At 39.5% G+C, this 22,815-nt stretch overlaps 2 protein-coding genes and 3 long non-coding RNA genes across 7 annotated transcripts; 2 read left to right on the top strand and 3 right to left on the bottom strand.

Moving 5' to 3' along the window:
• The first annotated feature begins 3,361 nt into the window (after positions 1-3,361).
• LOC121715300 lies at positions 3,362-5,537 on the top strand. The gene is made up of 2 exons (XR_006033574.1): positions 3,362-3,513; positions 5,399-5,537. It is a non-coding gene; the product is annotated as an uncharacterized LOC121715300 (long non-coding RNA).
• A 258-nt stretch (positions 5,538-5,795) lies between these two features.
• Positions 5,796-6,362, top strand: LOC121715301. The gene is made up of 3 exons (XR_006033575.1): positions 5,796-5,850; positions 5,973-6,062; positions 6,274-6,362. It is a non-coding gene; the product is annotated as an uncharacterized LOC121715301 (long non-coding RNA).
• Positions 6,363-7,194: 832 nt separating this feature from the next.
• LOC121715296 (GTPase IMAP family member 7-like) lies at positions 7,195-10,069 on the bottom strand. 3 transcript variants are annotated; one of them, XM_042100873.1, is made up of 5 exons: positions 9,983-10,059; positions 9,358-9,368; positions 8,423-8,638; positions 8,216-8,239; positions 7,195-8,108 (listed from the first exon to the last, which is right to left on the bottom strand). In XM_042100873.1, exons 3-5 carry the CDS (start codon positions 8,631-8,633, stop codon positions 7,291-7,293), a joined length of 1,053 nt encoding a protein of 350 aa, XP_041956807.1. In that variant the 5' UTR covers positions 8,634-8,638; positions 9,358-9,368; positions 9,983-10,059; the 3' UTR covers positions 7,195-7,290. The 3 variants fall into 3 exon arrangements, with proteins under 3 accessions (XP_041956807.1, XP_041956806.1, XP_041956808.1); XM_042100872.1 differs by lacking the exon at positions 9,358-9,368 and having other exon boundaries at positions 9,983-10,069; XM_042100874.1 differs by lacking the exon at positions 9,358-9,368 and having other exon boundaries at positions 9,966-10,018.
• Positions 10,070-15,023: 4,954 nt separating this feature from the next.
• On the bottom strand, positions 15,024-16,257 carry LOC121715299 (GTPase IMAP family member 7-like). Its single transcript, XM_042100885.1, has 2 exons — positions 16,231-16,257; positions 15,024-16,132 (listed from the first exon to the last, which is right to left on the bottom strand). The coding sequence occupies exon 2, from the start codon at positions 15,975-15,977 to the stop codon at positions 15,153-15,155; it is 825 nt and encodes a 274-aa protein (XP_041956819.1). The 5' UTR covers positions 15,978-16,132; positions 16,231-16,257; the 3' UTR covers positions 15,024-15,152.
• A 211-nt stretch (positions 16,258-16,468) lies between these two features.
• On the bottom strand, positions 16,469-22,575 carry LOC121715992. Its single transcript, XR_006033728.1, has 3 exons — positions 22,492-22,575; positions 20,374-20,415; positions 16,469-16,682 (listed from the first exon to the last, which is right to left on the bottom strand). It is a non-coding gene; the product is annotated as an uncharacterized LOC121715992 (long non-coding RNA).
• Between the last annotated feature and the right edge of the window lie 240 nt (positions 22,576-22,815).

Genomic DNA, 22,815 nt, shown 5'->3' with positions numbered 1-22,815 from the left:
CCTTGTAGGAAGCGTCCATTGTTTTTCCAACCCACTTTTAACTTCCAACAAAATGACGTCTCACTGCAACTATGCGCCATCTAGTGCAGGGGTCCCCAGTCGTTTATGTACCATGGACCGGTTTGATTCCTATTTTTTTTCCACGGACCGGCGGCGGGGGGTTCCATGTTCCATATGTGTTGTGCATGCATTACTTGAAAAGAACTAGCTCCAGTTATGTATGAACAGTGAAGGTAACGATCTCTTAAACATGTGAAAAACGTGAACTTGAAAAAGTGAAAGTGAAAACGTGTGAACATGCTTAACAAAATATGGGAACAAAACATGGGAACTAAACGTGCATTACGAATATAATCAGTGGGAGCCCTGCTTATGGAATGATGGAAGACACCCTCAGTGTGTTTGAAATGTCCAGTCGATTGCGCAATTTGGTCTTAGTTGCAGTCATTGCCGAAAACCCGGCCTCGTGGTGGGAAATGGTAGCAACGTCTTCAGCGCTTTTACGGCTATCTCAGGATATTCTGCTTTGTTATTGATCCAAAAACCCGCCAGAGAGGTTTCCTTATAGACACTCTTAAGACCACCGTCATTTGCAATTTCGATCAACTGCTCTTCCTCCTGCGCTGACAAGTTAGGACTATTTGGGATATTGACAAATGGGTTGCGGACCCACTCATTGGTTTGCCGTGGATCTTTGGAGGATGGGAAGTAACGCTCAAACTCATTTGAAAGCGCCACAAGGTGATCGCACCAGCTGCGAGAGAAAGGGCCCTGCCTCAGTATCTCCCAAAACCCCCACTACTGTTTGGAACATATCAAATACACCCCGGTCCACTCGTCGTCCCCACAAATCAAGCTTGGCTTTAAATGCAGCTTTATCTGCCAGTTTAAAGACAGTCGTCATTCTCCCCTGGAGTGACCGGTTGAGGTCATTAAGCAATCCGAATATGTCACACAGGTAAGCGAGTTTTGACACCCAGTCCTCATCACTAAAATGTGCAGCTTTTTTCTGTAAGAAATCTCTGCGGCGGCTCTCTAAACTCAAACACTCTGGCCAGTGACCTGCTAAAGATGCTTGTTTTTTGTTGCTCATTCTAGCAGTTTAGCTAACTTCGTGTGACATACCGTTCGCCAAGAACTGATCAAGTGAAGTGAGCTGACCTGAGGCTGCGCAGCGCTGAAGGCAATATGTAAAAGTGTTGAAGGCGGGACAGACAGACGTAAGAAAATAGACCTTGCAAAATGCAAACATGCGTGCAATCAAACAACTGCATATAGGCCTATGCCATGTAAAAACGTGACATTATTGCGAATTAAATTTAGTTTAGTTTGCATGCATTTTTTTTTAAACTCATTTCGTAGGCTACGGCCCAGTTAGGAATGTCCCGCCACCCGGTACCGGTCCGCGGCCCGGTGGTTGGGGACCGCTGATCTAGTGGACAAACGACTACTTATCGCCAATACTGGAAATGCAGCCATGATGATGATGATGAATATTTATTTTGGCTTTCTTTTAATCCTACTGAATTTGTAATTATGTATCGGCCGTTCTAATACCGATAGTATGTGGGTGCCTGTGTGTGTGTGCATGTGTATATGTGTGCACCGCCATCTACAGGCCAATGAGTGTACAGTCACTAAATGTACACATAACCTAATTTTTTTTAGACCCCCCCATGGATGAAATTCTACGAAACTTGGCATACCACCAGAGAATGCCAGGTCAATCATACACATAAAATTTGGTGCAGTTCTGAACATCTTAACTGAAGATAGGGGCGATTAAAGCAGAATAATATTGCATTTTCATTTTTTTACTGGGGGGGGGGGGGTGCAAATCACAAATGAGTGATTATGGGCCAGGTTGATGTGGGCCCTTGAGACCAACATACCATAAAAGATTCTTCATCCTCAGTGCCACGGTTCAGGTAGTTATTTAGGAAAAACTGCTTTTTTTGCGGTTCAGGAGGCCCAGCATGGGGGGGGGGGGAGTGGCCCCCGGGGACGAAACGAAATTTTTCCGTAAAAGTCTAGTGGGGCTACATACCCACCAAAATTCATGTGCCCCGGTGGTTCATGTGCCCCAGGTATCGTTGACCAAAAATTCAGGAAGTAGATGACGGAAAAAAAAAAAAAAAAAAACTTTGACAATCCCTATATGACCGCTTCGCTAGCTTCGCTAGCGGCGGTCATAATAATAATTGCCAAAGGCTGCAATTGACATTAATGCCTTTCCTACTGACATAGCCTAGCTCTGAGAGAAGACATTTTCTGCCTCATTTTGCAACATTTTCCAAAGTCAAGTCAAGTCAAGTCAAGTCAAGTTTATTTATATACCGCATTTCATAGAGGTCATTCAATGTGCTTTACACAAACAAAATAAAGTGAAACTATTTTTTGCTGGTTGGAAAGAAGGGGAATGCGAGACTTGACAAAAGATTTTTCGGGGGTCACCAGACAAGAAGTTTAACAACCACTGTTTTCTGGCACTGAATGCCTAATGTTTTGATCATTCTTCACTGTAAACAAAAGTCATTTCTAGGTGATCTCATGATGATGGTATGCATCACAGCCAAAATATGAGGGCGATGTATGTGACAAACATGATTATTGTTAAAATGATAACTTTATTCAGTAGTTGAAAGAAGTTGTCGCAGACTGTAAAAAATAATACTGTGGTTTTGTTGCTTTAACTGTATTTGTTTAGTTAATATAACTAAACTCTGTGAAAATTGTCGAGTCAAAAAGGAATACTAAGTTTTCACTGATTCAACTTTGTTCTAAGTTCAATGAACAAGCATTTTGTTGTCTTCACTTAAAGGAGAATTCCGGTGTGATATTGACCTAAAGTGTATTGAAACATGATACCGAGTGTGAACGTATGTCTCATAGCCCATCTCGGCTTGTCCCCTGCACTCCAAAATCTGGCGCTAGTTAGCCGATGCTACCAACAGCTTTTTCAATAGTGGTGCTTCGGCATCGGGCTAGCCATGCAAATAAATCACTGTTTTACACCCATTTACGAGGCTCAGTGTATCTCCACACTTCATTGGTAGACTTCCGAGGGCCCTGACATTTAAAACGAGACATTGAGAACTTTGAAAAAGCACTGGTAGTTTACTTACAAGACGATTTATACAGACAGTATCTTCACGAAGTTTAGCGTTTGCAGCCATCTTGAATTTAGTCACGATAAGTCGAGCAACGAGTAAGAATGAACAGGTATGATAAGGGATCAGATTCCAAAAATAATTCAGTGGAAATGCATGGATTCCAGTTGCTGCTACTGGAAGAAACTGGAATCCATGCATTTCCACTGAATTATTTTTGGACAATATCACACCGGAATTCTCCTTTAAATGAACAAGTAGCCCTAACAAAACACGACACATGCTCGTTACTGCCACCTCTGGCCAGACCTGTTTACATCACTTTGCCCTGTTGGAAGAAAAGCACATGGAGGAATCATCTCAACTTTCATCCGACGTAATCCGTCAATATTCAGTGTTTTTGGTGAGTAGACTTTAGTACACAACCACTCAATGAATTCAATGAGTAGAACTATTTCCATATAATTGGATAAAACACTTGCATTTCGTAGATGTTTTCGCTTAACCACATATCTCGCTAGTTATACCAGTAAAATCTAGCTATCATAATGCTGTAATGTACCAAGCCACTTGAAGAAAACAAGTCTTTTCTCTATTCCTTATGGTTATTTCCCCTTGTGTATTTTACAAAAATAGCTAAGGAGATGTTTTTTGTTTGTTTGTTTAAGCCAAGTTGGTTGGTGGTTATCTATTTGCATACATTCACTTACATGGGTACGAACTAGCCTGCTAACTAACGGAAGCTTCACTTGTCCATCAGCATGTTCTTCCTTCACAAGGACTAATGACAATTTAACCTTAATTCAGATTAGTAAGGGTGATATGTTTGTTTTCACAGTTTGAGCCAAAAGTTTACTTTAAAAACAGCACTGAGAGTGTGTGGCAAGAAATGAGTCAATAACTGAAGGATTTTACACTGCAGGTTACTTGATACATCCTATATCAAGATACAAGGAAGTTTATTGTCACATGCATATAGTTACTGGAAGTAAGAAATGCAGTGAAATTATGTCTGGCGTCAGCCTATTTGTGCATTAATGGGGGGGGGGGGGGGGGGTGCAGTAGAAGAGGGGTTTAGTAGATTAAGTGGCAAGGGCTGCATAAGAAAGGTGGGGGAGGATTGGGATTGGGGGGGGGGGGGGGGGGTGGGGCACCAACAAGGAGCACCCAAGAGCAACAGGGGCAAGGAAAAACTCCCTTACCAAGGAAGAAACCTTGGGAAGATCCACGGCTCAAAGGGCTAACCCAACTGCCAGGGGTCTTGGTGTGTGTGTTGGGGGGATGACAGGGGAGATGGGATAGTGTGCTGTGTATGTGGGGAGAGGGCAGTGTGCAATATGTGTGTTGGAGAAGCTTCCTGATGAAATAATGTGCTGTGTATGTAGGGGAGAGGGGGGGGGCAGTGTACTGCAAGTATGGTGAAGGGACTTACTATTGCATGTATTGTATGTATGATGTATGTGAGTGACAGTGGCGGCTGGTGGTATTTTTTTCTAGTGAAGCAGTTATGAAATTATGAAAAGTGATGGCAAGCTAATGGAGACAGTGATTGCCCAGAGTGTTGCGTCAATCATATTCAACGGCAGGAAGTGTGAAATTCTGCCCAATCGGTCACTGCTTCACGGGTGGGACTTATCTGCCATAAGGATCAATTGAAACGGAAAAAATCCACGAGCCGCCTGGGGTTTCACTCGATTTACATTGAAGTCAATGGGGAAAGATATCTATGGTAGTGAAGCAAAACGAAAAGTTGGTGAAGCAGTCTGATTCACTGTAATTCTCTGTTCCACCGCGGGTGCGATGGCGCTGTTGTCACTCACAGAACGGATTTCAGGAAAACAGCTCGTGTTAGTGACTGTATTTCTGTTTCAAAGGAGTAAAATTGTGATAATTGTAAGATTTTTTTTGTGTTTTGTTTTTTACTTTTTTTTGGTGAAGCAAAACCTTCACCTGTAGTCTTATAGAAGCCTCCTCTGGTGAGTGATGACAGTCAACCATCTCCGATGCTATTTAGCACAGTGGACATAAATGTAGATTATTATTATGAACCCATTAAGCATATCTTTATTAAGTATGACTTCATTCTCACTATGTTTAGTATAGGTGATAAAAGTTACCTAAGCATTTCTACAGTGTTCATAGAAAGTCTTTATTCAAATCTGAATAATATTGTGTATCATAATGTAGGCCATGTAGTATCAATGTTTAACAGATATCTCAATGATGCTCTTACAAACACATTTTTGTGCATTGAAATCTCAGATGCTTGTAATTTATCTCTGTTACAGAAGAGTGTTAATGAAGTGGACCTGTAAACTGAGCCCATTTTCAACGTGGAATCAGAGGGTCATCAGAAGACATACTCTGAAGCACGGACAGCACAGCCACTTTTGCCCCTTGCTCTGCATGTTTTATCACCTTCAGAAGGCAAGTTGATCTGAACGGACATTTCTGTACACACAATTGACTTTTTTTATTTTATAGTGTCACCAGGTATTAACAGAATTGCCTGTAGAATGAACACAAAAATATTGATTTAATGTCTTTTATCTTTTCTTTTTTGTTGTCATATTCTGCATTCTGCATTCACTGCATCCTCACGGAATTCAACTGTCTGATGTCTGCTGATCTCCTGAGAACCTTCCTCAGTGAACTTGATGAATATCTGCCCATGTTTCTTGTCCTTTTCAGAAAAAGGGACCCTGCCATCACAAACATTCTTAGATGGCTTGATGCTCATGTAAGTATTGAACATATGACTCCTGCATTCTATGATGTGAATATTAATGAGCTCAGAGTTTTTTCTATTTTGTTTTTGTTTAACATTGTGTTTGCGTTTGTGTGTTTCCTTTTGCATTTCAGGATTCCAACCAGAATAAGCGAACAACAGTCCTGCTTGGCATGCCCCACTGTCTTCGTCAAGATACTTCCAGCATTCTAAAGACCTGTGAGGTAGGTTTAGCAAATTACTTCAATTGTGATTTGGAAGCACTGGTTGAAATACAAGGACATGCTCTACAGATGGAAACTCATCATTTTATAAAGCATGTAACATTGTATTTGAACTAAGCAGATTATTTTAACTGTTCTTAACTGTAATAGAATAAAAGCATGTCCCTGGTAATAAGTTAAATATTCACCTTTCTGGTGATTTGTTTTTCAGCCAACTGGTCCAGTTGAAGATGTCTTAAAAGAAACCAGTGTGGGGATCCTGATCGTGTATGAGGACTGCAGCAAATGCGTGGTTCTACAAAATCAATGACATATGTCTTGTTTTGGAGGAACAGTTTATCGTCATGGACATTTCCAATATTCCAAAGGCCTTTGAACTCTTTGGACCGATGGGTCTCAATATGGACTACCCGAAGCATCTAAAATTCACATTTGAAGTACTACAAAAGCTGTTCTTGAACATTGGAGGGAGCTCCTCTTCACATGAACATTGCAGCTGTTTTCTCCAAAACAGGCTGCTTGGTAAAGAGTAGTACAACAACCTTCCGTAGAACTTGGACTTGGTCCTCAGTTTTGATTTGTTTTTATGTGTGTTTTCAGATTATTTTTTCTAATGTAGCATAATGGGTTTCCCCCCCAAATTTGATGTGCTGTACATCCACCTGTGTATTTTTAGTTGTTTTTTTCTTTGATATTATGATGTGCATCCTCTCTTTGAAAAAAATAAGTATAAAAGTTTTTAAAAGTTAATAAAAACTAACAAGGAAAATACATGTCTGAACAAATTTATTTCAACTAATGATCCTATTTTGAAACAACATGTAAATTAATCAAGTTAACTTACATGGCTTTTTTGACACAACAAGAGTCTATGTAAAATTTGCAGTTGACTTGAAAGATAAGTTAAATCAAATTTAATTTTATGTCAAGTTAACTCAAAAACGTAAGGCAGCGGGGTAACAAACCTTTTTAAGTAAACTAAATCTGTATTTATTACATTGTAATACACATATATATGTCAGTTTCATGTAATATACCTAATTACTTAGACAACATTTGTAATGTTAAATGAAAAATGTAAAACAATTTACTTTCCCTGTTTTTCCCCCCTCTAAATCACTAGTCCTATTAAAAAAACATGCTAAAAAGATGGATTAGTAATACACAGTAGACTAGAAAAACCTTTCATTCATGTTCTAATAATTTTGAGATAAATGTGTGTTAGTTCTCATGTAATAACACATTTCTTTTCAGGTGGTTGTAGTTTTTTAGCTGTCTCTTCAGCTTGAGCTTTCTCTGCTATTTCACGCAGTTGACCTTGAATTTTGGAGAGCTCACCAAAGACCTTCTCCTCTACGTCTACGTGTTTTTTCTTTTCAATATGCAATTTCTCCAGTTTCTCTTGTAGGAGTTTAATCTCTCTTCGTCTGATTTGTTTCTCAGTTCCTTCATACATGGCTGTGGTATAGAATCTTTCTCCATTTTGGTGAATCATCTTGTCAATCTTCTCCAGGAGAGAACTAACCTGGTGACCCTTATCTTTTTCTTTGTTTCTGAAGACATGGTACCGGCCATCACAGTCCTCAATGAGTTCCTTCAAAGCAGCTGGGCCTGTCTGGATGTATTTCTCAATGGTACAGTCTTCATCTTCAAGAATCTCTCCTCTGGTGAAGCCTACCATTGTGTATGCTCTGGAGTTCTCTCCAAATGTGTCTTGAATCATCTTCACCGTGTCTCTCTCCTCTTTGGTGAAGCGTCCCATGGAGATCAGAAGCAGGAACACATGGGGTCCTGGTGAGGACATGGTGATGCACTTCCCAATCTCTGCTCTGATCTTCTCATTGGAGACAGCCGTGTCAAACAGACCTGGAGTGTCAACTACCTGCACGGCTCGGGAGCCAATGATTGCATTCTTTTTTTGACATTCTGCTGTGACAGATACCATTGCAGTGGAGGACTTAAATTCCTCTTTTCCCAGGATGGTGTTTCCTGTGGCACTTTTTCCAACTCCAGTCTTCCCAATCAGGACCAGCCTGATCCAGTCAACTACAGGAAAGAGAAAGGAAAATGGTTGGTCACAAAACATTTCCGCATTTGTATGTATATCTGTATGTAATGAAAAACACGGCAAAGGCATGTCAAAGGTACTCTACCTTTATTTTTCTCTCTTTCAAGCCCTGGAAACAGATATCATCCATGCATGTATATAGACAGAGAGACAAGACAGAGAGAAGCACAAACACACATGAAAAAACACCAACTTGTTTTCTTTAACATGGACATGGACAAGACATATCAGTAAGACAAAGTCAATGTGATAGTCAGTGAGCTTACATTTGTTAAGAAATCAATGAGCTTACATTTGTTAAGTTTATCTGAAAACATTTCAGGTGTCTCCTCTTGCTCTGGTTTGTTTGTTCCCTTTGAGAGTATTTCCTTTCCTTTTGATATTTCGTTTTGTGGACTATGACCATCCTCAGGCTTGTGTTCTGTCAGAAAGATTCTCCTGGCTGTGACAGCTGGCTTGCTCTGCACTGCTTCCCTGGAAGAATCTTCATTTCCCCCCTGCATTCTCTCTGTATTTTATCCAAAAGACTTGAGTTGAGACTCAAGACGTTTTGAGTATTTGAGTAATAACACAAATCTTGATGGAACTTTACTGTTTGGAGTTGATGACAATTTTGTGAATTTCCTGTCATAAAACATGGAAAATTCACAAAATTGTACATGCACACATGCATTGACATTGATACTCAGTGAAAAACTTGGCAAAAAATAGTTTGTCTACCACTACTGCTGCAGCAATAATTAAAAGCAGGGACTAAACTTTTATGTAATTCATTTCTAGATGGAGATTTTTTCTGGCATCTGCCAGAATGACAACCTTTAATGAGGCATGAAAAAAGATGTAAATCTAGCAAGCATGCCTGAGGCACAGGGTGGAACAAGTGGAATGCCGATGGAATGTAATGCACCAATTAAATGCTTTGTTCTGAAGAGGTACAAATGAATGTGGGTATACTGACAACACCCACATCAATCATCAATAGATGTTGCTCTTTATAACATAAATATCATCAGGTTTTTAAATTATACAGCAGAGTAAGATAACAAACACCATGGGATTTTCTTGCTTGGCATGGCTCTGTTTAAGTTCATATGTATGGTGAACTAGCTTTAAGCAATCCAGCTGGATAAACTGCTCAAACCTGGTCTTGGATAAAATATTCTGAAGCTTCAGTCCTGGGAAATCACCTGCCCTGTTGTAATATTGGAGTTGTAAGCTGTAACTTACTGTTTTTGCTCCTGAAATATTTTAGAGCACAAAAATGGCAAACGATTTTAAAAGATTACATGACTGTAAATACAACAGAACATAGGGCCAGTAAGAGACTCTATAAAATTCAGTTTGGAAATGACATATCCACCTATCCACCTGATAATAATAGATATTAATCAACATTATAATAACAATCAACATTAGAATAAGATAAAAAAGATTCAACATTCTTGTCACTGAACAAGTACCAACCAGAATGTAGTTTTACATCTGACCAGAAGCACAAACAGTAGATTAAATGACTGTTGAGGAGATATCTACAATTTATATAAATCTCTTTGATAAGTAATTAGATAATAACCAGATACTACATACAATAGTAGTATACTAGTAGTGCTTATTTATACTGTCTATGAGTACTACTAGAAGCTGCGGTGTCAATTGCAATTATAATTACACATGACATTGAAACATTAGAAGTGGAATCAGAGTTGCAGCAACACAATGCCATTTTCATTTTCTAGATGTAGCATTGGCTGGGTAGGAGTTGTGCATTATGCAAAAAAATATTACCCCAATGTCTTAACAATATTTATGTTTTTAGTTCATAAAGGGATTCCTGCCGAGAAACAGAGCCTACCGTGAGTTGGTGATGTGCTGTCTTCTTGTTGACTCACCTCTTCACAAACCACTCATGTCTCACTGAAAACACTCACTGCCATGTGCTGAAATCTGATTGGGCTGTCTGTGGACTAAGCATTTAGAAAGTGAAAGAATTTTGACAACCAGGCCTTTGATGGCACAATATACCAAGAAAGAATCTAAACTGTATCTATTATATTATTTATTTTGACCTAGCACCTTCACAGACCTCAGGTCAACTATCTGGCTCAGTTGATGATTTACTGGATATTTGTTTTATTTAAACATATTAAGGATGATATTGCTTCGCTGCGCGGCGGTCATAAAAAATAAAAGTAAAAAGACATACAAACTAAAATAAAAGTAAAAAAGAGATAAAAACTTAAATAAAAGTAAAAAGAGATTAAAAACCAACTCAAATCCAATAAATAAAATAAAATCAAATAAATAAAATATACTGCCCACATAACACATCTACATACCATCAACACACTACCTGGGGTTAAAAGCCAGAGAAAAGAGGTGAGTTTTAAGATGGGACTTAAAAAGGGACAGTGAAGGGGCCTGTCTGATGTGAAGGGGCAGATTGTTCCATAGTTTTGGAGCTGCAACGGCAAAAGCTCGTTCCCCTCTAGATTTTAGCCTGGCTCTGGGCTCTGTCAGGAGCAGCTGGAAGTCGGGGAGGGACATTATCAACTGGAGAGCCTGAGGGCTTCAAATGACCAACATATCCAGCACAAAGGGCAGGGTCACAGGCTGAAATGAGTCAAAAACAGCAGAGAAGGGGACAGACACTGAAGGGTCAATGGCAGGTGGTGAAATAAGTGTTCTGGCAGATGTGACTTTATCAATAAAAAAGTGAAGAAAGTTTTCACACACAGCCGGGGAGGCCTCAATTCCAACAGTCTGTGGTGCATTTAAAACAGAGTTAATAACTTTAAACAAAACACGAGGTTTGTGAGAGTTTGACAGGACAATATCAGAGAAATATTTTCTTTTAGCCTCTTTCACAACGGATTGGTAATGACGCCAGCAATCCCTCAGCATTTGAAATGACACTTGTAATTTGTTTTCCATTTTCTCTCAACTCTTCGGCAATTCTGTCTGGCAGCACGGGTTGTTTCATTTAGCCAGGGCTCCGCCTCCGACATAGTGTTATGCCGTTATGCCGCAATGTCTATGGCAGTTTGACAGGTGTCGAGAAACCATGAGTTCAGAGACTCAGTATCACACCCAGATGCAGGCAATACACAGTTTTGACTGAAGGCAGTGGTGAAGCGAGCAGCAGTGGAAGGGTTAATAACCCGACATCTACGAGCAGCAGCAGCGCGAGGTTTGGCTGCTTGACAGCAAACGGTAGCTTCAAACAGTACAGGCATATGGTCAGAGAAAAATGCATCACAGATCTCCAGATTGTCAACAGGCAGACCGTAAGATAACACAAGATCAGGTGTGTGACCACGTTCAATGTGTAAGCCCAATTACACACTCACCCTTGAATATGTAAAGATATAACTCCAATGGCAAAAAAGTTGGGTCAATGTGTTAAATGCACATAACAACAGAATGTAATAATCTGCAAACCTTATAAACCCATATTTAGCTGCAAAAAGACACAGACAACATATCACGTGCTGAAAGTGACCTATTTCATGGAAAATATAAGCTCATTTGGATTTTGATGCTAGCAATACATCTAAAAAAATTGGTTCAGGGGCAACTAAAGGCAGGAAATATTGTGTAATAATAAAGACATCAAAAGGAGGAAGATACACTACTAATTGGGTTAATTGGCACCATGACTGGGTATAAAAAGGGCATCCCACAGATCCAGAGTCTCTCAGAAGTAAAGATGGCGAGGCATTCATATTTGAAAACCTATGTGGGCAAATAGTGCAACCATATAACCATAATATTTTTCTAGGCTACACTATTTACTGGCTATATTAGCCCATACAGTATGTACAACCCCTCCCTCCATCCCCCAGTATGGACTGTGGTCTAACATCATACTTGACCAATGACTGACCCTGTTACTGCAAACCTATCCTTGCACTGCTGCTATAATTCTTATATTACTATGTTGACATGTTTCTCTATATTGTCCACTTATACTATAACTGTAATATTACTATGCTTTTTTCTCTTATATTGTCCATATTTAATACTTTTCTGTTATATTGTCCATATTTATTGCTGGTCACTAGACTTTAACCCTGCACTGTTGCACTGTTGGACTTATTTGCACTACCACCATGACACACCAAGTGGTATTGAGCACCTTACCACTGCATGCTAAATCACAGGGTCAGTCCCTGCCCTGTCACTGCAAGCGCCTCATGCTTATACATCCTTAGTACATTCATGTGGATCCTTGTTTTAGTATCTTTAGTGTCTTTTACTGTTCATTTTAGTCATATGGATTTTTTTTTTCTTTTATCATCCTGTTTATGTTGTTGTGGTGTCTTAACCTTGAATTTGAATAAAGTATCTATCTATCTATCTATCTATCTATCTATCTTTCTATCTATCTATCTGTCTATCTAGATAGTTTTTGCCTGTTATTAGTCCTTTTCCTCCACAACAGAAGCATTTTCGTTGGGTATAGGGGGAACAAGCCATAAGAAGTAGGCTAGGCTATTTACAACGGCAAAGTAAAATATAAATATAATGTGACTCTAGGGGAGCTCTATAGTTGCCAAAAATACCTGAAACTGCATAGTATACCTTTTAAAGGACCTTTTTCTGTGTCTCGATCCATTCTACTGGATCTCTCACTTTTCTCTCTCTCACTTTCTCTCACTACTTCTCTTTCTTCACTTTTTCTCACTTTTGCTCTCTCTCTCTCTATTCCAATTTCAATTACTCTTCAAACTATTTTGATATTTTGATATTAATATTCATACTAGGCACCCCAGCAACACCTTAGTTACCACTTCAATTACCCTAGCAACATTCTAGCAATGGTTTTACATGCACTGGTAATTCCTTGGAAGTGTATTTATTTAGGCAATAGGCATAGACTTCACTCATGTAGAACAGTATTCTTCATCAATCGGGTTTTGACTTCACAGATCAGCTTTACAGGATGATGCCTTGTCATGTACTATTTTCTTCAGTTTCCACCATATATTTTCAATGAGATTGAGATTCAGACTGTTTGCTTGCCATCTCATTGACTTGATATGTCTTTCCTGAATAAAACTTTGGTAACACTTTACTTGACAGTATCGACATAAGAGTGACATGACACTGTCATGAACACATGACACTGTTATGAACCCTAACCCTAATCCTAACCTCTAACCCTAATCCTAACCCTAAACCTAACCCTAATCCTAACCCTACAGTAACTTGTTATGACAAAAACCGAATGTCACTTAATAACAGAAGTGTTATGTCATAAACGTTTATGACTTGTTTATGACACATTCATGACAGTGTCATGTCACCCTTATGTCGATACTGTCAAGTAAAGTGTAACCAAAACTTTTAACCTTCTTTACTCTATGAAAGGATAAATTATTATCCTGGAAAATTATTACCTCATCACCAAAACTCCTTTGAATTGGTGAAATGACAAAAGTGTCCAAAATGTGTCATTTGGACTGCACTAAACAACATTTTCAGCATAATCTCCTTGCCCAATGCAGATTTATGATTCAGTCCATGCTTCTCTTTAGCCCACTATAAACAAATTTAAATGAAATAATATAACTGCCTGACGAAAACAAGCAATTTTCCACAGTCATTGATGATATGGTGTTGCATGTCAGGACCAGGGGAAATGGCAGTCATTACCTCTAAATGCACAAGTGTACATTGACATTTTGGACACTTTTGTCATTCCATCAATCAAAAGGAAATTTTTAGTGATGAGGAAGTCCTTTTCCAGGATGATAATGTCCAGGATGATTATCATGGAGAGGAAAAGATGCAAAGGCAGTCCTGTGAAGCAATAAAACACATCAATACACAGGTGCATGTTCTCAAAAAATGTAAACTTTATTAAAAGATCCACCCTGTATATATAGTATACATGTATCAAACTCAGAAGGCTTGACATTATAGATATAACAATGGAGAAGACCATCTGATGAAGAGAACATACTTTGTACAATTTAGGATCATTGTATAACACACAAAAAAGTAATACATTTGTAAGGAAATCTTGTATAGCTAAAGAGTTCCCATCTGGACAGCACTTATTCCAAGGCACTTAGTTGCACAAAATGTACCACCCTAAATACAAAGTACTGATACCACACATATCATACAGAATACAAAGATAGTGATATCTGGAGAGTTTGTGCATCAGCAGCACTTGAGATCATCAGAGGGAGGAACTCCGAGAGGGCCAGTGAGGCAGGAAGAAAGAGAGAGAGAGAGAGTCTAGACAATGTGACAGTGATTGTAAAATTATTAAAGGAAAATTCCGGTATTTAGCACTTTGAGTCCCTTTTCTGGTTTGTTTTGGATGAACTAGAGTGGTGGACACCAACATTTTGACGATTGGTCCCGACTTTTCTGACTCGTTTTGAATCGCCTTTGACATCCGTTCAATATTTTTTCCAAAACAAGTAGCGTAGTAAAAATACAGTTTCTGGCGTGTTTTATTTGCCATTTTGTAAAATCCCATTGATTTCTGTTGGAAGACTCATTGCACATTGATATTACTGCGCCACCGTCTATGCTTCAGGCTCAAATATTGAACGGAAGTTTATACCCGGTTGTGAGGTGTCTGAAAAAATAGTTCCACAATAGCAAATAAGACGGCTGGAAATCATACATTGCGCCGATATATTTGATTTTAATAATCAACGAACACCACTAACCACTCGGTGAGTTGCACAGTTTTGAAAACGAACGTTAAGGGTTGTTTTAAGACATGTTTGAGCATGCCTGTAGGCAGCCACTCTGAGTAGTCAAAGGCGATTCAAAATGAGTCAGAAAAGTCGAGACAGGACCAATCGTCAAAATTTCGGTGTCCACCACTCTAGTTCATCCAAAACAAACCAGAAAAGGGACTCAAAGTGCTAAATACCGGAATTTTCCTTTAAGATAATGATTATCTTGATAGTATTAGAAGAAGATCTTTGGCCTCTTTCTCTAATAGTGAAATGGCACTCTTTACTTTCTCCTTCATTTCTCACCCATCCAGACTATTCTTAAGATATAGTGCATTTTTGCTGGTTGTGCTGTAAGGTCTTAGCCATGGCTTTCGCTTCAGCTTTCTCCGCTTGTCTGCGAATTTCATCGCGACTTTTGGTGAGCTCAGAGAAAATGTTGCTATCTATTTCCTTGATCTTCTTCTCGTGGTTCTTCTCCAGGTCGGCTCGTAACTCTTCGAGTTTCTTCATGTCTTCGTCCTTCTCCTTGACAGCTTCATCACATAGGTTCCTGAGCTTCCTCTCCAGTGCCAGCTTGATCTTGGATAATTCATTGACCAAAAAAGAGACGTCTTTGTCTTCATTTGCATGCTCCAGTTCCTCCATTCTCTGCTGTAGCAGTCTCATCTCTCTTGCTCTGATCTTTGCTTCTGTCTCCTCAAACATGGCGGTGGTGTAGAAGCTTCCTCCATTTTGTTGAATCATTCTGTTAGTCTTCTCCAGGAGAGATAAGACCTGTTGTTCCCGAGTCTCTTTGTCCTTGTTACAGAAGACATGGTACCGACCACCACAGTCCTCCATGAGCTCCTTTAAAGCAGCTGGGCTTTTTTCAATGTATGTCTTCATGGCAATGCCCTCTTCCTTCAGTTCCTCTCCTTTGGTGAATCCTACCATTGTGTATGCTTTCGAATACTCACCAAAGATCTCCTGGATTATCTTCACCGTGTCTCTCTCCTCTTGGGTGAAGCGTCCAACAGAGATCAGAAGCAGGAACACATGGGGTCCTGGTGAGGACATGGTGATGCATTTTCCAATCTCCTCCCGTATATTCTCATGTGTGACTGCTGTATCAAACAGACCTGGGGTGTCAATGACCTGCATCATTTTTTAACCAACTACTGCTGACCTTCTCTTACATTTTCTTGTGACAGACCCCATTAAAGCAGAGGATAAGAATTCCTTCTTTCCGAGGATGGTGTTTCCTGTTGGACTCTTTCCAACTCCAGTCTTCCCAATCAGGACCAGCCTCACACAGTCCACTAGAGTAAAGACAAATACTCGAGTTTTTAAAAAAAAAAATTTTATCCTATTTTTATCCTCAGACAGGAGAATGAAGAAGTTTTGAATGTAATATTACCTGTTTGCTTTTTCTCCCTTTCAAGCCCTAGGAGAAAGAAAGAGAGAAATATATATACTGTATATATATATAATTCGATAAATATATTCGAAAACCGAAAAGGTGTCTCCACACTTCCATGTCTCTCCACAGGGCCCTTTCTTTGCCCTGCTGCAGGCCTGAGATAGAAAACATTATTTTTTTCCTCTATTTGTCTCTCTATTTTGGACAAAAGGTGTTGAACTTGCTTGCTTGGAAACCATCTGTTTCTGTAACTCCTTTTGGCTAACCTGAGAACCAAACTGGTCTGGGGTGTCAATGACGACCACATCTGTGCCACCGATCACTCCTCGGGCAATTTGTGGTTTCAGAGTTACGGGTTCAGGGGAGGAGGGTGGTGCTCCCACACGAGCTCTTCCCCACACCACTCTTCCCCAGGAGCACAAGGTTCAGTCCCTCACCAGCGCTAGACACTGTTGAGGTAAAATCACATTGAGAGATTTCAAACGTCACTAATCTGGCTGCTTTCCTATTTAAGATCAAATCATGAGTTAATCCTTTCCTAATAATGGAGGTTAATAGGGACTGTGTTTATAGCTGTTATCTGCAATGTTTCATTTATGCAAAACAAACATGTTTTAATGGTAAAACCATAGCCTATATAATTGCAAAACCCTATATAAACTTCTAAGTCCATAGTTCATTATTTAGAATGATAATAATACATTGTGTATAAGAAACTGAGATGTGAATATCTCGAGAACTGTAGGGACAATACAATAAATTAATATATATGTATATTAATGACTGCACACTATGCATGAACACACACACACACACACACACACACACACACATAAACACACACACACACATAAATGCACACATACACACACACACACACACAAACACACATAAACACAAACATGTATACGCAAGCATGCACAAACAAACCCACATGCATGCACACACACACACACACACAAACACGCACACACACAAACACACACATGCAGGCAAGCAGGTACACACACACGCACAAGCACACATATACTGTACACAAAAGCAAACACACACACACACACATGCACATACTCATTTACATACACAAAAGTTGGGGGATGGAGTAGGAGACAAATTGACAAGCAAGATTTATTTTTGCGGAGAGAATGTGCAGGACTGAGCATCAATCATATTTTGTACCGCTTTACGGTACATCTAGGTATAAAGTATTACAGAGAGATATGAAACGAAAACGAAACGAAACATCTTGCCACTTCTAGTTGGAGATTTGTCTCTCTTATTTGCCAGAAATGACATCTGCATGGCACCTTGAATGAGGCATGAAAGATGAGGTCTAGCAAGCATGCCTGAGGCACAGGGTGGAACAAGCAGAATGCCGATGGAGGTAGTGCATGGGCGTAGATTTAGGGTGGGACGCTAAGGACTAGTCCTAATCAAAATTTTAAGATGACAAAATTGTCCCCACCAATATTTTAGCGAACTTATATGTACTGCTGATCATTCCGACAGCCAGCACGACAATACAAGAAACGTCAGGGTTATCTGACACGCAGGCTACACGCATGGAGAATGCCAATGCACAGGCTACTTTGCAGTGGCAGTCAAGCGAGCAGGTGTGTCAACGACAACGGTAAGTTACCAGGGCTGTCTGCCAATACATACCCCATAAAAGGCCAAAGTAAAACATTTTGATATTGAATTTGACTGACAGAGCTTTCAATTCGGCAGCCGTGGCCTAGGCTACTGGTTAGCGCTTCGGACTTGTAACCGGAGGGTTGCCGATTCGAACCCCGACCCCTCATTGCTACCCAAGTGCTGCTGTTGTTGCAGGTAGCTCACTGCGCCGGGATTAGTGTGTGCTTCACCTCACTGTGTGCTGAGTGTTTCACTAATTCACGGATTGGGATAAATGCAGAGATTAAAATATACTTATACTTACAATTAACCACATTATAATCAATAGGCCAAAATCATAATTGTGTATCTGTGCCGAATTTCGTAATTCAAGTCCAGTGTAGAACTGAATAAGAAAATCATAAGGCTGTATATCTTGAACTTCCAGTATGTGAGAAACTTGACTTGCCTTAATATCTCCAACCTCAAGTATGCAGATAATAAGGAAATATAATTGTTATTTAATTAAACAAGGTGAACTTCTCCCCACTGTGCAATGCAGAAAAGGATGCTACAAGGAAGGGAATTCAAACACACTCAACACCTTACCATCTATTGATGTCATTGTGGTTCATTGAGATATCTGACATTTTTTCTGTTAATTGGCTTGGATACAAAAGGACATTGTTGCCTTTGTCGGTGTCCTTATGTGAACTTGCACAGGTAACCTTGCTCATCTTTACTTGCGTACGACTTCACACCAGTGGTTCAGGGCAGCCGTGGCCTACTGGTTAGCGCTTCGGACTTGTGACCGGAGGGTTGCCGGGTTCAAACCCCGATCAGTAGGCACGGCTGAAGTGCCCTTGAGCAAGGCACCTAACCCCTCACTGCTCCCTGAGCGCCGCTGTTGTTGCAGGCAGCTTACTGCGCCGTGATTAGTGGGTACCTCACTGTGTGCTGAGTGTGTTTCACTAATTCACAGATTGGGATAAATGCAGAGACCAAATTTCCCTCACGGGATCAAAGGGGTATTTATACTTATACCAGAGCTGATGCTTAAGCAAAGGCCGTCACTGAAAAGCTGTGAATGTCGTTGAACACAGCTGTTCTCACATTAGCTGATTGCGATAAACATTAACCATTGTTGCCTAATTACCAATTATTCATCAAGTAGTAACTTTTTTTTAGTGTTTTTCACATAGTATTTTGCAGTATTTTTAAAATACAAAAATACACACCAAAAAAGTATTTTGATACAAAATACAGAGCCATTTCCTTCAACCCAATAAAATAAAAATTACAAAATACTATTTTGTATTTGAAATACATATTACATGTTTCAGAAATCTTGACATGTCTAAGTTTTGGGTTGCAATATACAGGTAGTGGGCTCTCTGTTAATTTTAATGAGTAGGCCTAAGCCTAAAGTTACAGCATTTCTATCACAATTGACCAGACTTTGACCTTTGGTCTGCTTTTAACAAAATTCTGGCTATGATTGTTCCTTGTATTACATCATGAGCCATCACTGTGCCTATTGCATTCTACTGTTGTTAGCCTTAAGCCTAGCTCAGTCATTATGTTATACCACATCACCCTCCATTAGAAGTGCAATGAGCTGCATTGAGCATAATAAACTGCATTTAGAATTCCAAATTCATATTTCTAGATATTTTGGTGAAAGTAACTCAAAAGTAATACAATAGTAGTGTAATGCCTTACAATTCAGATACATATTATAATGTAACAAATTATTTTGAAATGACAGTAATGAGTAATACATAACACTGATGACAACCATCACTTTCTATGTGTGTGTGTGTGTGTGTGTGTGTGTGTGTGTGTGTGTGTGTGTGTGTGTGTGTGTGTGTGGAGGGTCAATCAAATTCTATGATTGCCACTGATGTGAATGATCTCACAAATCACACAAACCAAATCAAGTTTTAAAAAAATCGCAAAAGTATCGAAATTGAGATTCTTCACTTAGTATTGGTATTGAAACACTAATGTTGGTATTGTGACAACAGGAGTTGGGGATGTGTCCCCACCAAAGCTGAGACCAAACCTACGCCCTTGAGGTAGTGTACCAATCGTTTTGTTCTGAAGATGCACACATGAGATATTTCCTTTGTTGTTTGAGTTTACTGACAACACCTATAGCCTGAAGATTCCAGACCCAAATCTGAGAGATTAAGGGTCTGTCCATGAATAATGTGAATGAATAATGCCCCAACTCGAGGGGCGGCACCAAGCATGCATTTGAAGGTGTAAGGTGAAATAGCTTCTAGCAATACAGCTGAAAACTACTTGCATGCAATACTGACATATGATTAAAAACATCTCCAACAAGAGACTTGATTACCTTGACACCTTTAGAGGGCAATGCTTAAACCTGGTTTCAGAGATAAAAACTATCTTGGACCTTTATTCATGGAAAATCACCTTATTTGTGAAGTCAAACAACACTCAGAGTGTTTTGAAACATTGGGGTTTCAGTACTTAAGTATGGTGTATGCAGTAACTTACTGTTTTGTGATTTTGATGGCCTTTTCCCTTTGACAAAATACTCTGCAGCACAAAAACGCGAAAGTTTTAAAAAGATCACATAAGTGCAAATACAACATAATATAGGGCCAGTGTGAGACTCTGTAAAACAAGTTTGAAATGACAAATCCACCTTCAAAATATTATTACAATGTCTACATGTAATGTGGGTAAGTTAACTCAAAGTAAGTGGTAAACCTCCTGGGCAATACCATGGAAAATTACATTTTTTGTAACACCCATAACGCCAATAAAATCTGAAGGTATGATATGATGTGAATGATTACATGAAATTTGAGCATTTGCTATTTTTGGCTGAAGAATGTAAATGAGAAAAAATGCACAAAAAATGAATGTTATCATTCTCATCATACAAATGCCAAGGCATTTCACTGGCGTTATGGATGTGACAAAAAGTCAATTTTCTGTGGAATTACCCTCCTACAACAAGAGCCCTCTGGCATTGTTTTTTTTAGAAGAATGAAGCCATTAAGCTCTTTTATTAGGAGGTTTAACACTTCCTCTGAGTTACCTTACCCAGGTTTGTCACTAAACTACATACTTGAAATACCCCCCTTGAGACCCGAAACACATATACTACTACTACTACTACTACTACTACTGCTTATAACAATAATATTTATGACCGCCGCGCAGCGAAGCGGCGGTCATATAGGTTTAGTCAGATTATTATTTTTTTTTTTTCGCATGTCCAAATTTCCGTCAAGGATTCCCGGGACACTGAAAGACCGGGGTAGACGAAACTTGGTGGGCATGTAACCCCATATGGATAGCATGGAACCATCGTTTTTCGTTTTGATCTGTAGCCCCCCCGCTGGACTGCACCCCCCGAAAGGAGGGTAGGGCAGACACAGTTTTCTGTGAATATCTCGAGAACCGTAAGGTTTAGGAGGACCATTTTTTTTTGTATGTTGATCTCAAGGGGCCATGTCAACCCATTCCATAACCACTCATTTCATGTATAGCGCCACCTAGTTAAACACAAAAAAGTAAAAATGAGGTGTTGTAATCGCAGGTATCTGTGACCTAACATAGTCAAAACTGCACAAAATTGGAAGTGTAGGATCATTATGACACCCTGTGAATGCACGCCAAGTTTCGTCGAATTCCGTTCATGGGGGGCCACACAATAAATTAACTATTACTATACACCAACTGGCCTGTAGGTGGCCGGAGACAGTTTTCTGTGAATATCTCGAGAACTGTAGGGCCTAGGAGGTCCACCTTTTTTTTGTATGTTGGTCTTAAGGGGGTATGTCAACCCATCCCATTACCACTTATTTCATGTATAGCACCACCTAGTTAAAAATTAAAAAGCAAAAAATTAGGTGTTTTCACCACAATATCTCTGGCTGACATGGTCAAAACTGCACGAAATTGAAAGTGTAGGATCATTATGACACCCTCCAAATGCATGCCAGGCCTTACAATAAAATAATTTATGTGTACATTTAGTGACCGTACACCAACAAGGATTCCCGGGACACTGAAAGACCGGGGTGCACGAAACTTGGTGGGCATGCACACAATTCAAGAATTTCTCAGAATTATGAACAGGCAAGATGGGGGTGGGGTTGTATAAAATTAATTTTACATGTGAAATCTATGAACTAATCATGTTTTGGTACTTGTTGTCTAGCAGATACCAGTGAGAATTGAGTGTGGATAATGCAATTTAGTGAGACAGTTAGAATCATATAGGCCTTTCAGCGTGATTTATTTTTGTGGAAAAAATGTGCTGGACTGGGCGGCGGTCATGTTTTGTACCGCTCTGCGGTACATCTAGTTATTATGGTGTTGGTAGTAGGGCTTATGTATACTGTCTATGAGTACTATTAGTAGGATAGCAGCACTTCCCAATTAGAATTATCACAGTTCAACTTCTTTTATTAACAACTATTTTTCAAAAAGGAAATAATTTCTGTCAGTAGCAGTGGCATTGGAGTTGCAGAAGTGCATTGAATTGTTTTTCTGGACATACAGTAGCATTGGCTGGATAGGAGTTGTGGATAATGCAAAAAATTTTAACATTCATGCACTAAGTTCATAAAGTGATTCCTTCCAAGAATCAGAGCCTACCCTGAGTTGGTGATGTGTTGTCTTCAGACCTCTTCACAAACCACTCCTGTTCCTCTTCTTTCATCTTTATATGCTCCTCAGTCACTGACGACTGTGGTTGAATCTGATTGGGTTGTCTGTAGATTCAACATTTAGAAAGTGAAAGAATTTTGACAATCTGACTTTAGTATCATATCATATTTACAACTGATGTGTAGACAACATTGTACTGCAGGGATTAGTACAGAGTAGGGCTGCACGATTTGGGGGAAAATATCTAATTGCAATTTTTCTGTCTGATATTGCAATTGTAATTTGATTTGCGATATAATTTTTGAAAGTAAA

The sequence above is a fragment of the Alosa sapidissima genome, chromosome 8 (assembly GCF_018492685.1).
Source record: "Alosa sapidissima isolate fAloSap1 chromosome 8, fAloSap1.pri, whole genome shotgun sequence".
NCBI classification, from domain to species: domain Eukaryota; kingdom Metazoa; phylum Chordata; class Actinopteri; order Clupeiformes; family Clupeidae; genus Alosa; species Alosa sapidissima.
This window is presented reverse-complemented; position numbering and strand designations above follow the sequence as displayed.

Bases quoted from the DNA above. Each gene is read 5' to 3' on its own strand.
- LOC121715299 (XM_042100885.1), bottom strand. From the start codon at position 15,977: ATGATGCAGGTCATTGACACCCCAGGTCTGTTTGATACAGCAGTCACA.
- LOC121715296 (XM_042100872.1), bottom strand. From the start codon at position 8,633: ATGCAGGGGGGAAATGAAGATTCTTCCAGGGAAGCAGTGCAGAGCAAG. The intron at 8,240-8,422 runs GTAAGCTCATTG...ATCTGTTTCCAG, and splicing joins TTCAGATAAACTTAACAAAT to GGCTTGAAAGAGAGAAAAAT. The intron at 8,109-8,215 runs GTAGAGTACCTT...TCTTTCCTGTAG, and splicing joins TGAAAGAGAGAAAAATAAAG to TTGACTGGATCAGGCTGGTC.